The sequence below is a fragment of the Choristoneura fumiferana genome, chromosome 14, assembly GCF_025370935.1.
Source record: "Choristoneura fumiferana chromosome 14, NRCan_CFum_1, whole genome shotgun sequence".
NCBI lineage: Eukaryota > Metazoa > Arthropoda > Insecta > Lepidoptera > Tortricidae > Choristoneura > Choristoneura fumiferana.
This window is the reverse complement of record NC_133485.1, coordinates 15188426-15202438: the sequence shown is the minus strand read 5'-3', so window position 1 is coordinate 15202438 and position 14013 is coordinate 15188426. Positions and strand designations below refer to the sequence as shown.

Below are 14013 nucleotides of genomic sequence, written 5' to 3'. Positions count from 1 at the left end.
AAAATAAATAGAGACGGCATCACACCTAACTGCCAGTTAACACTAATCAATGGATGGTGAAACAGCCCCTTACTTTAAGATAAATAAAACAACCAAATCAATATTACATTTTTATTTTTGACGCATTTAGTGCCTTAACATTTTTTTTTCTTTTTACAAGACAACATGTTTATTAATCGGAAACATGTTGTGTGGTAATTAGAGCCTGAGACGTAATTAGCCGTATTACTGACCGAGAGAACGTAGTGAAGCGCAAGCGAAGCGTTTTCGTTTTAGATCGGGTAAAGATGTTGGTCTGTTCATCATCTGTCTGTCCGGCTGTCATAACATTTTGCTTACTTCGACTACTTACTTACTTTTTTAATTTAGTGGCTTAAATTAACATGTTAACAATTAACCCTATGAGTTAATCTATTTTCCTTGTCTTTATAAAGATGAACACGCACATTGCTTTGAAAATTGAATGCCGTTAATGGTCCCTAACTATTTTTAGGGTTCCGTAGCCCTTATAGTTTCGCCATGTCTGTCTGTCTGGCTGTAATTTTGTACGAATATATAGTGCAAATTTTCATTAAAATCGAGTGCCCCCCCCCTCTAAAATCTAAACAGGTGGGTGGAAAAATTAAAAAAAAAATCAGGATGGTAGAAAGTATATCAAACTTACAAGGAAAACTATAATGGTTACGTTTTCTTGAGAATTATTAGTAGTTCAAGATTAAATAGCAGCCTAAAATATAAAATATACCTAAACTTGGAATATTCCGTATAAAATACGAAATCCTTAGAAAAATATTAGGTACTTAATTTTTTCGTAATGGCTACGGAACCCTATTTCGGGCGTGTTCGACACGCTCTTGGCCGGATTTAGCCTATGTCATGACATACGGCTGTTTGGCTTCATAAAAACGACATAGCTCTCAATCTCGTAAGTTCGTAACCTAATTTAAGGAAAAGTTGAGATATGAAAAAACTTCTTAGTGTTTTTTTTAATCGTTTTAAGTTAGATTGCGCTATTTGGCTTATATTATTATAAGATGTGAAATTTGTTTGGCTATCGAATGAAACAAAAAAACTAAAAGGGCGTATCTCAGACATAGAGCCCTTCGGCTTAGCAGGGCAGGGCAGAATAGTTATTTCAGTTTCAAACATACAAAAGGTGCTATTAATATGTAATTTTTATTTCTAATATCTTGATCTAGTGACGTAATGTTGTCAGTTTTTGAGGGTCAGATTTAAATGCTAAATAACGCTATTTATATGCTAAAGAATCCAACATACTAGACATGCATCGAAATTACCAGAACAAGATCAAACTTTAAGTCAAAAGAGCAGCTACAGAATTTTGCATTGAGCACATATAAATGGTTGGTTTTAACACTGCGGTGGCTGTTGAGTGTGCTACATTCCTTCACACTTTTAACTAATTAATAATTCAATTTTTAAATAATTCAGTTTCATCGGAACATGTTTGAGCGTATTCGCTGCCTTCATAAACTCCAATGAAGAGGGGAATCTGGCGAGCAAGCAGTCGGTAGAGGAAAGGATGGTTGGCAACGAAACTCGTCGACAGGCGCAACAAAAGTGGCCCATTTCAGCTGAAAATAGGAAAAACGGCAAATCTACACAAAAAGAAAGACACAAGAACATACTTCGTGATAGATTATCTAACGGTCGTGTTTTTTTACCACTTTTTATTCACGCTGGGACTCTATTAAGGTTGCATTTCCATCAGAGAAGTGCGAGAATGCGTTTGCGAGGAATGTGTTTGTCATGAACCAATAGAAACGCTTCATTTAACTATCCTCGCTCAGCGCAGGTTTTGTGAAAACAGCTCAGCGAAGCGAGGTTTTGATATATACGAAACAAGTGAGGGACGTATGCGATGAATTTGTTGCGAAGTACTGCTCACTGCCGGCTCGACCTCAGACATCTCAGGTGGAAACAATCACATCATTCCACATTGTAGCACCGCTCAGCTACCTCGTAAATCTCTGGTTAAAACGAAACCCTCCAGGGTTATATGAGTATTTTCACAGCATGTGACGGTTAGCGTCACCACTAGAGGTAGGTACTAAAGAGATAAATAACTGTAAGGCCAACTATAAGGTTACAAAATTTATTAATTTAAATGCAATTTTACAAGATCCCGGCTAGGGCGTGAGAACTTAAGTAGGATTAAATAGAATTAGAGTGAGCACATCGACGGGGGAAAAAACGATACAGATCCCTAATTGGGGTCGCTTCCCTGCTTGGAGATAGCGACGAGCCGCGGCAGGACTTCAGACTTGAATTCGGGCCCTCCGGATTTCCGGAACCGTGGATCCGGGTCGATGGAAGTGATGCCGAGCAGCCGCCAACGGCGCCACCGCTCCAAGACTGACCCCCAAACTTGCTCCCTAAAAATCCCGAAAATTGGCCATTCACAAAAAGTCCGATTTCGTGACTGCAACACCGAGATTTTGGACGAAACTTATGGCTTGATGATTGCGGATACGGGTTAAGTGAGCCCCAAGCATTAGCAATCACTGATGTGGCAGCACAGTTATTTCTACAACGGACGGTTTAATTATGAGAAATTTAATCAAAATAAATTTACTTATCTATAGACCATGAAGTATTGTATGTAAACTCTTTATTGTACTAAATAAGTCACGAACACAGTTGACAGACATTGACATTGACAATGTACAAAGGCAAAAAAAAGGTGAAGTCTTTATTTGCTAAAACGTTAATAAGGAAAAAGGGACCTACGCAATCCGCATCGATGCAAATCTAAACGTTTTTGATAGTAGCGGTAGTTTAAGCATATTCACTGCCTTGATACACGCCGATGAAGAGGGGTATCTGGTGAGCAGTCAGTAGGTAGAGAAAAGGCCGGTTGGCGTCGAAACGTCGAGGATATCTAGCGCACATAAACTTGATATCAAATGCTGCAACAAAATAAATGATTTGTTGTTGTAGAATAGAATTAAATAGAAGAAATTAGAAGCACTAATCATGTAAACGCGTTGAAAACGGTCGTAATATTTTTAAATTGATATTGGTGTTGGGCGTTTGGACAAAGTCTGGTTAAATAGTGGACTCTCTAAACTAAAAGGATAAAGAAGAAAATTGAAAAGTAACAGTGAAAATTAACGAAACAAGCTTTTATTTGGAAATAATAAAAGTAAAATAATAATACTAACTAATAAACATGGCTTAAAAATTTACTTAATTTAAATACTATAAAGTGAATATATGGATAAGCGGCTTACGATGAGATTGATTGCTGTAATTATCCATTTAACAATGCATAAATTTGCACCTTATCATATCAAATATAAAATAGGTAACAAATGTAAAGATCATTAAATAAAAATCGTCTTAAACCACCAAAAAACATACGTGAAAGCACTAGAGATTGTGAGGTTCGGAAGTTTAATTTATGCTGCAAACTCGCTGCCTTTGTAAACGCCAATAAAGAGTGGAATCTGATGAGCAATGAGCAGGAAGAGGAAGGAATGATTGGCAATGAAGCGCTGACGAGGAAGGTAGCAAATCTCTCGCCCGAACGACACTGGAAAAAGAAAAGCGGTAAGTAGGTATATTCTATACATACAAAACAAGAAAAAACAAGGCAGGAAAATCCGGTTTACTCAATATATACTCACAACGACGATTCTAAAAAAAAAAACATTTTTGTTAATGATTTATTACCATCGCTTTTCATTAAAAGTCAAAAAAAACTTGTACAACAAAATGAAAAAAAGCTGCTCTTTATTTGCTGCTTTCATAAAAATAATACCATGAATAAGAAAATCTGAGAACAATTTAGCAGGAAGAAGAATTTTAAATGATAAATTAAAAGAAGCAAAAAAAAACAGACAAGATACAAAACAACCGAAAATACAATAAATGCTAAAGACTACGATTTTGGTCGGTTTTAATTTTCAATGCGTTCTCAAGCAGTTAAATTTTTTGTTTGAGTGCAGTATTTTCGTCTGCGAGGAAGGTAATGGAGGCCTCTATTTTAACATTTGTCTGTTGTATACCGTTGAGTATTCCTAAAAGAAATCCTTACCAGTATTACAAATGCAAAAGTAACTCAGTCTGTTTGTCTGTTACCTCGATAATTTTAAACCACCGAAATTGCGGGCAATAGCTAGTTACATAAAAACTACAAAGAAGAAGATACAGTTGAACAAGAAGATGTGATATGATGACAGACAGAGCAAAGTTTTAAGGCTCATGAAAATAAAGGAATAGGTAAATATGATGCACTACGGTATGTTGAAAGACGTGGATATGTCATCGTGCAGAAGAACAATAGATTTTTCCAAGTCCAGACAAACTTTAAATATTTAACCACGCCTAAAATGAAATTTTATTTTAACCCTTTTCTGTAAATTATTATAGATAGAATCATTTTAGTTTCGGTGAAGGAAGATTGAGTGTATTAGCTGCCTTCATAAATGTCACAAACTAAATAGAGGGATCTGGCAAGCAGTCAGCAGGTAGAGGAAGATTATGATTGACAACGAAGCGTTCTTTTATTCTTCAACTACCACATCTTATCATAATTTGCACTGGAATTAACTACTGGAACAAGACGTTCGTCCATTTATTCAAGGATCTGATGATTGGTTCTAATGTTCATCAAGTCTGTTATACTTAGCTGTACTTATTATCTATCGAATATTTTATTATTTCTTATGGTTTTCTACCATAGCTGACGCTAAGGAGTCTACGAACGCTTGCAGTTTCATGGAATTTGCATGCCTTTTAAAGCGCATGTTCGACTTTAAAACCCCGTATACTCCTTTCTTGAAGAACCTCATTCTGTAATCCGTTGGGAAAACTTCGACAGGACTTCTTCTCATTCCATAACCGAATTAAGATAATGTTTTGGAGTTTCATAAATCCAAGTTAAGTTTCAAAAAACAGTTTACGTACCTATTCAATAATATAAAAGAAACGTACACTTAAGGTTAACGAATTTAATAATTCATCATTGAAGACCACACTAACAGCAAATGAAGATTTGGTGATCGCCCATGGTTAGTTGGCTTAAAAGCGTGGGATCTTACGTATATAGGTAATACTGCAAATGTCATATTCAATCAGTTCAAAGTTCAAACGTATTGCATTATGCTTACCTGTACAAGCAGCCGCTTTGGTGCCATTCTCATCCACTATGATTAAGGCTTTCTGGATCGCATCAGACACGAACAGCTTCTCATTTGACTTCAACATATCGATATCTGCGTTCTTGGCATCAAATATGGACTTGATTCCTAGCTGAAATGCCATCCTTATTTTTATTCACTAATAGTACTTTGCTAAAAAAATAATTCTATGAGAAGTACCCTATAGATCTTAATTCCCACCGGTTTTGAACAAATCTAGCGGTTGCATTTTTGATTACGCGAACTTAGAAACTTCACATGTTACGCCGTATTTAATGGTCACCTCAACGCCTAAAAATAATGTTTGAAATTTCAAACACTTTCTACTTAATGCAGAGGATAGTAAAAATTAAAATAAACCTCACATTGGGCAGCAGCTTTTTCAAATCTATTGTGGTTTCCACCTTGAACTTTGGAATCACAATATCAAGGTCAGTAGATCTCATGGATTCTATGTCAGTCATAATGTTGTGTCCCGAAGCCAGCTTCTGTAGCACGGACTTTAGACCCTCGACTTCATCCGGCAATACGATCACCATGCTAGCCTGACCTCCTTGGTATTTCATTCGGAGAAGCTGCAAAATTGAAGTCGATTCAGTAAGGCCGAAGGTTGATTGGACTAAAATGAATGTGGTGCCTTGGATCAAATGGGCACAAGGTCCCTGACAAATCGAAACGAAATTTGAAATGAAGTTAAGTTCTCTTCATAAGAGATGACAGGAATATGCGTATAGAGTGACGATAAAGCAAAAGACAAATAGATTGAAATAAAGAAAAAAAGAAAATATTTAGGTATACCTACGTGAAAATATGGGAAAATGGATGAAATAAAAAAAATGTCTATGTCACGAAATGGTCCCAAATCAACAATCTGCTGGTCTTGAAAACGGCGCTGATCTTCCGTGGGGATCGTTTAAAATTGCTTTTAAAAAAATTGCTTGTACCCTATATTCTAGTTATGTGTGCTCACTATTTGACACTTTTGTGATAGCTTACCTTGGCTTTTAATTCTTTACTGACACCATAATCAAAATATGTTTCTGTTAGTGACATCATGGGAACTTGAATTGTGGTTCTCTCGTTTACACGGAATGATCTGTTTTTAGTAGCACTTGCGTAAAATGGTTTGACCCAGAGACCCTGAAAACGTTCAAATAATAAAAATATCGTTCGAAAATTGTCCATATCATCATTCGGATCATCAGCCGCAGCATCATCATCATCAACCGAAAGACGTCCACTAAAAAAGGCTAGTCCTAGACAGTAGGAGGCCCAGCGCTTCGTCTTTCAGTTTGTGGTCGCCACTTGAGAAGTTTTCTCCTCCAACGGTTATCTGTCCTTCGAGCAATGTGACGCACGTTCATCCTTCTTTAAACTGCTAAACAATAAATTCCACTCCATCGTCTCTAAGTAATTCTAGTCAGCTTTTTAAGGCTATAGTGATCAATTTGAAGATGTCTCGCATTGAGATGTATAAAGGCCGAAAATGTCTAAATAATTTAGAATTTCATTTAATCTACTAGTTTTTTTATCATCAATTAATACGTATGCGTCTGACCACAGTCAAGCCTTAGATGATGATCCGACCAATTTCGGCCATGGCAACCACTTTTAATCCTAGTCACTTGTTTGACGCTCATGAGCTCTAAGATGGCTTATGGTACCTACGCTTGAAAATAAACGACCTTCATTTGAAATCAGCTACAATATTCTAGTGCCCACGAAACGAACGTTCGAGTAGTGAAGTGAAGTGTTTTTTACCTGGAAGTAAATCGCGTTGACCAGCACTACACGTGTGTCTTCACTCATCATGTCAGGTGAAACTATATCTTTGATCTTGTTATTTGTCTGCTGTGCTACCTGGAGAACAAATTAATTAGCTATAGTTTCCAATTTGAATTGTATTTAAGATAACAATTCAGCACTTTTATAATACCGTAGGTACAGCTTGTCTTACCCAATTATTAATGGTGGCAGCAGCAGCTTCTTTTTCAATAAAGTCGAGCTGGTCCAAGCTTGACTGGAATACATTCCTAGCGTCCTTCTCTATGTCGGGCTTTAGTTCTCCACCCTTCTTCAAGTACACTTTGTTGGCTACATTTAAAACCTGGAGACGAAATCAATTAGCTATAGTTTACATTTTTGAATTGTATTTAAGATTACAATCCAGCACTTTTATAATACGTTACAGCTTGTCTTACCCAATTATTTATGTTGGCAGCAGCAGATTCATTTCCAATAAAATCGAGCTGGTCCAAGCTGAACTGGAATATATTATTAGCGTACTTATCGTCAGGCTTCCGTTCTTTGTTGGCTACATTTAAAGCAGCGTCTTGGACAGATTTCAGGGTCGATGTAAGGAATCCGTATGATGAGCGTATCTGGAAAATAAGACCGCGATTAAATTTAATTCGAAATGCTTGCTTGATATTTTAGGACCAGCAATTAGCGAACATTATCGTAATCGATTGTGTTCTTGATTGTGAGCGGGAAAAATCTTTTTTATTATTATTAAAAAAAGGTGCACTTTTTTGTGAAGATGCCCAAATACAAAAAGACGCTTTACGAGAGCAATTTTATTTAAAAACCATATATTAAACAGCGATGAAGACTAAGTTAAATATGTGGAACGATACACTAACGTTATTAATTCACTTGAAACAGGATACAAAAACGGACTTCCGTAACTTACAGCATCATCGTCAGTCATGTCCAGAGCCTTCAGCAGCTCATCATGGGACTGGTTCTTGCAGCCGAGCGCCAGCAGCGCCAGCATTATCTCAGCAGACAGCGGGGAACATATTGAAGTTTTGTCTGTTCCCAGTTCCTGGAAAATAAAAGAATTTAGACGGATTTTTATTTTTTAAATACAACTTTATTTTGCTGTCTTTACTAAAATTGTTATTCAAACAACCTACATTGCCGTGCCTTTCAAGTCAGTAGGTACGTGGAATGGCCTATTTTCTGAAAAAAATATAGTTCGTCTGCCATTTAAAGTTACGCGTCATGCCAGCAAAAAAACACAAAAACAAAAAACCTGCCAAGAGCGTGTCGGACACGCCCAAAATAGGGTTCATTAATAGGGGTCATTACGAAAAAAATAAGTAAATTTTTTCTAAGGATTATTTTATACGGAATCTTCCAAGTTTTGGTATATTTTATACCTTAGGCTATTTAAGAGTAAAACTACTAATAATTTTCAAGCTAACTTAGCCGTTATAGTTTTTCTTGAAAGTTTGATATACTTACTACCATCCTGAATTTTTTCAAATTTTTCCATCCACCGGTTTTGATTTTAAAGTACACGCACGATTTTAATGAAAATTTGCACTTTAAAGTTGAATATTTCCCAAAAAATTAATGAATCGAAAAATCGTCTTAGCAAACCCCTAATGGTTTTAAAAGACCTATCCAACACTACCCCACACTAAAGGGTTAGATGAGAAAAAATAATTACCCCCACTACTTCTATCGGAGATACCATAAAAAAATTTTTTTTTGAATTTTTTATTGTAGCATTTTGTCGGCATAGTTTACATTTATATCCGTGCAAAATAACAGCTTGCTAGCATTGATAGTCCCTGAGCAAAGCCGCGGACGGACGGACAGAAAGACAGACCGACAGACAGACAGACATGGCGAAGCTATAAGGGTTCCGTTTTTGCCATTTTGCTCTGGAACCCTAAAAACGGCAAAGCTGAAGCGCGCGGGTGTAGTTAATGTACGACTTTTTAATGCACGCTTAATAATGCACGGCCTGATAATCCGTGCTTATGTGCACGAATTATCATCCCGTGCTAATGCACTATTGCATTCCCTGCCATTTGCCATTTATTGGTTCCCTGTACCGAACTAGCAGGGAACCAATAATGTACGCACAATAATGTACGACGTGATAATCCGAAGCATTATGTCTTCCGATTATCATGCCTTACGATTTCCGCGATTGAAATTAAAAAAAAAAACCTAATGAAGGACGAGAGCGGCGACGCCTTGCTCGCACGCCCTCGCCCTTCAACCTAACCCGGCCGCAGGGGCCTGACAGTTTAGTTTCATTCATCGACGTTGTAGCGCTGCCATTTGTATGATATTATGACAATCTGTGGACCGCCGCCATTTCTTTACTGTCATGTCCTTACCCGTCATTGTGTTTTAAACATTGAGTTGAGTGCGGGTATTCTCTTGCGTTGTCCTCCCGTTTTGGTCGAATTGTAGTTCCATGAGTAGCCATCCTCCTCTGTTTAACAATACAATACTCTACTTGCGGTAGTGTTTAGTGCGAGTGATATTCTACTGACTTCCAATATGGCAAAATTCAAGTGTTGTGTTGTTGATTGTAGTTCAACAAGTGCCACTGACAAACTATTTTGCATGCCCAAAAACGACTATTTACAAAATCTTTGGATGTTGTTGCTAGTACCGACTAGCCCTTATTTGCTGGCTTTAACCAAGAGTCAACAGTTGTTGAAACGCGTATGTGAAAGACATTTTGACCATACTCAGTTCGATCGAATAGGTGCGCGGATTCGATATTCGTATCCTTGCCTGTTCACGGAAAAGGAAATGGTTCATGGTGTACCACTCTCGTCTAAGGGAAAGTTTTTCTAACCTTTGCAATAATAGCTCCATGTTCAAAATTTTATTCAAATATAAATTTAATGCAAAGAGACCCTTTAATGAATAAATGATTAAAAACACTTGGTCGTTTTATTTCATAACTTATACGAGTATGAATAAAAATTAAATTAGTACAAGACATCCGTAACTCCCATTTATCGTAGAGCGCATCACTAGCATTGACTGGAGACTATCGATAATGATTATATCGACCTGTGGAAAGCCCTACGACTGTCAAACAAGTACCACAGATTGTAAAATTTAACAGCGCTACAACGTCAATAATAGGAAACAACAATAATTGACTGTCCTATCTGTAGCTAGCTACATATTAGTAATCTGTGCCCGGCCGGGTCGGATCTGCTCCGACTATATCGATCTCGCTCGCTGCGCTCGCTCGATCCGCGGCGCAAAATGTCTATTCATTCGAATCGATTGGATTCAGATTATCACGTCGTACATTATCACTACGTACATTACAGCGCGCGCAATATTTTGTACGCCCTGATAATGCGCGACCATGATAATGTACGGCATGATAATCGGAAGCAATAATGCTTCGGATTATCACGTCGTACATTCCGAGTTGTACGTTATTGTTTCCCAAGCGCGCGTCAAAGTTCGGGTGTATGAACCCGTGACGTCAGGCCGTGCTAAGATATGTCGCATGGCGTGACGTCAGAGGCCCCACTAACTGTTTGCTTGATAAAAAATACACGTCCAATATTTTCTGATAAGTAATCTAAATGACGGACTAAATAAATTAAATAAGTTTTTACGCAAACATTTACCTAATTCGAATTTCAAGATTTGACCCGAACAAACAAACAAAGCAAGTTAAATAAGCTTAGATGCAAACACTTCTTATCAACGGAGAAGCTAAAAATAAAGGCCAAGGTCTCTGTGTCATTGGCACCGATGTAAACTGTAGGTATACTATCGACCCGCTATGAACGATAAAAATAAAATGACTCACATTGCAAAACTTGGCGGCAAAATTTGCCACGGAATACGATACTTGTCGCTCCATGTCTAGACAGAAACTGGCTCGAATGAGCCTGCGTCCTTACTTATATACGACTACGCAGGCTGTAGGGGTTTTACCCAGTACCAAAACAAAATTCGTGGATCGCCGGTTATGTAATTCGCGAAAACAACGTATTTATTTTGGGATTTCAACTGTATTATTTTGGAAACTGAGTGCGCAGTGAAAAGTTTGGTCTATGCTCTTGGGACGTAAAGACTTTGATTTTGACTTAGATTTCGAGTTTCGTAGTAGCTAGCCAGTAGGTACTTAACTTATACTACGAAATTCGATTATCAAACTAAACAGACTGTTTTACAGATGATTGCTTTAAGTAAACAGCATTCGAAATGGCAATGCACTTGGTAACACACACTTCACTTTGTAGCTCTGTCTTCTGACCTTGAGTTTTAGCAACAAGTGTAAACAAGAGCGCGCTATATTTATGTTACTACTAGCTTTTACCCGCGGCTTCGCACGCGTAAACTATTCGGTGTGGTAGCTGCAATTGAAATTTTCGAGATTTTACAAAATTCCCCTGGAAATTTCCAATATTTATATCGTGGTCTTCATTGAGGTTGTGTTGTGAATAACTGTACAAAATTCAAGACTCTAAACCCAGTGCTGAAGTTTCAAAATTTTTCCCTATCCAAATTCAAATGCAAAATTCAAATTCAAATCATTTATTCAGTAAATAGGCCGCAATGGGCACTTTTACATCTCATTTTTTAAACTACCAGCGCTTTCGGAAAGACCATCATTGCCAAGAAGAATGCGCCGCAAGAAACTTGGCAGTCATTTTTTCAAAATAAAATAATTACTAATAAAATACTTAAAAACTACAGTATACAATTAAAGAAAAAAATACAAAATAATAATAATAATAATACGGGGATGTATGGGGTCCCTTAGTTACAAAACTATCCCGTGGGAATATCGGGATAAAAGTAGCGTACTTATGTGTTATTCCAGACATACGGCTACCTACATCCAAATTTCATGCCTCTAAGCCTAGCGGTTGTTATTTCGACATTTTATTCCTAGGTATCCCGTGGTAATATCGGGTCAAAAAGTCATCTATGTGTTTTTCTAGACATCCAGCTTCCTACATACCAAATTTCATGACTCTAAGCTCAGCGGTTAATATTTCAAGATTTTATCCCTATCCCGATGGAATATCGGGGTAAAAAATAGATTATTTGTTATTCCAGAGGTCCAGCTACCTACATACCCAATTTCATGGCTCTAAGCCCAGTGGTTGTTATTTCGAGATTTTATCCCTAGGTATCCCGTGGGAATATCGGGTCAAAAAGTCGCTTATGTGTTATTCCAGACGTCTAGCTACCTACATACCAAATTTCATGACTCTAAGCCCAGCGGTTATTATTTCAAGATTTTATCCCTATCTCGTGGGAATATCGGGATAAAAATTAGCCTGTGTGTTATTCCAGAGGTCCAGCTACCTACATACCAAAATTCATGGCTCTAAACCCAGTGGTTGTTATTTAGAGATTTTATCTCTAGGTATCCCGTGGGAATATCGAGTCAAAAAGTCCCTTACGTGTTATTCCAGACGTCTAGTTACCTACATACCAAATTTCATGACTCTAAACCCAGCGGTTATTATTTCAAGATTTTATCCCTATCCCGGGGGAATATCGGGATAAAAAGTAGCCTATGTGTTATTCCAGAGGTCCAGCTACCTACATACTAAATTTCATGGCTCTAAGCCCTGCGGTTGTTTTTTCAAGATTTTATCCCTAGGTATGGTAGGTTGAGGGTTTTGTGTTAAGAACATCATCATCATCATCATCCCAGCCTATCCTAGTCCTGCTGGGCACTGTTGGGCACAGGCGTCCTCTCAGAATTAGAGGGCTTGGACCGTAGTTCCCACGCGGGCCCAATGCGGGATGGGAACTTCACACATACCATTGAATACCTTTGCAGGGTTGTGCAGGTTTCCTCACGAACAACTGTCCAAAATTTCAAGACTAAACCCAGCGTTTGAAATTTCAACATTTTATCCCGTGGGAATATCGGGGTAGAAAGTAGACTACTTATGTGTTATTCCAGAAGTCCAGCTACCTACTTACCAGATTTCATGACTATAAACCCAGCGGTTGTTATTTCGTTGTTTCCAGATTTTATCCCTATCCCGTGGGAATATCGGAATAAAAAGTAGGCTATGTTTTATTCCATAATTTCCAGCTATCTACATACCAAATTTCAGGGCTCTAAGCCCAGCGGTTATTAGTTCAAGATTTTATCCCTATCCCGTGGGATAAAAAGTAGCATATGTGTTATTTCAAACGTCCAGCTACCTACTTATCAAATTTCATGACTCTAAGCCCAGCGGTTGTTATTTCGTGATTTTATCCCTATCCCGTGGGAATATCGGGATAAAAAGTAGCCTATGTTTTATTATTTATTTTATTATTTTATTTTATTTTATTCGGAAAACTAACAATAGAGCCAATTAAAGGTTTCCACAAAACATTAGCACAAAAAAATGGAAAACAAACTAAACACAAAAAATAAACTAAATGGAAAACAAAAAATAATTTTTTTGAACAAAAACAGAAAATCAAAGAGGCGACTGAGCCCCGGGATGAGGAGCAAAGAAATTTGATGCTATACGGTTTCTTACTACAGCAGGTTTTAATCGGTACAGATCTAGATCCTCATAACGCTGACACAGTTCGTTCATCGACCTCGCAGCTCGATAAAAGTATGAATTTTTACGATAATTTGTTTTCGCATGTGGTAACGCCAAAGGTCGATAGTTATTTCTAATTGATGCTCTGGGAACACGAAAATTGATATTGTTTAATAACTCTGGACTATCAACGGATCCTGATAAGATTTTTGTAAGATAAACAATATCATTTATCTTTCTTCTCAAATCAAGGGGTAGAAAATTCCAGATGTTCAGCTATCTACATACCAAATTTCAGGGCTCTAAGCCCAGCGGTTATTAGTTCAAGATTTTATCCCTATCCCGTGGGATAAAAAGTAGCCTATGTGTTATTTCAAACGTCCAGCTACCTACTTATCAAATTTCATGACTAAGCCCAGCGGTTGTTATTTCGTGATTTTATCCCTATCCCGTGGGAATATCGGGATAAAAAATAGCCTATGTTTTATTCCAGATGTTCAGCTATCTACATACCAAATTTCAGGGCTCTAAGCCCAGCGGTTATTAGTTCA

The 14013-nt window shown here is 37.5% G+C and overlaps 1 protein-coding gene across 2 annotated transcripts; it reads right to left on the bottom strand.

Annotated features, from left to right (window-relative positions):
• Positions 1-2102: 2102 nt before the first annotated feature.
• On the bottom strand, positions 2103-10844 carry LOC141435287 (antichymotrypsin-2-like). 2 transcript variants are annotated; one of them, XM_074097985.1, is made up of 9 exons: positions 10759-10844; positions 7858-7992; positions 7367-7546; positions 7123-7272; positions 6927-7025; positions 6162-6305; positions 5531-5740; positions 5136-5277; positions 2103-2396 (listed from the first exon to the last, which is right to left on the bottom strand). In XM_074097985.1, exons 1-9 carry the CDS (start codon positions 10810-10812, stop codon positions 2176-2178), a joined length of 1335 nt encoding a protein of 444 aa, XP_073954086.1. In that variant the 5' UTR covers positions 10813-10844; the 3' UTR covers positions 2103-2175. The 2 variants fall into 2 exon arrangements, with proteins under 2 accessions (XP_073954086.1, XP_073954087.1); XM_074097986.1 differs by lacking the exon at positions 2103-2396 and adding an exon at positions 3126-3556.
• Between the last annotated feature and the right edge of the window lie 3169 nt (positions 10845-14013).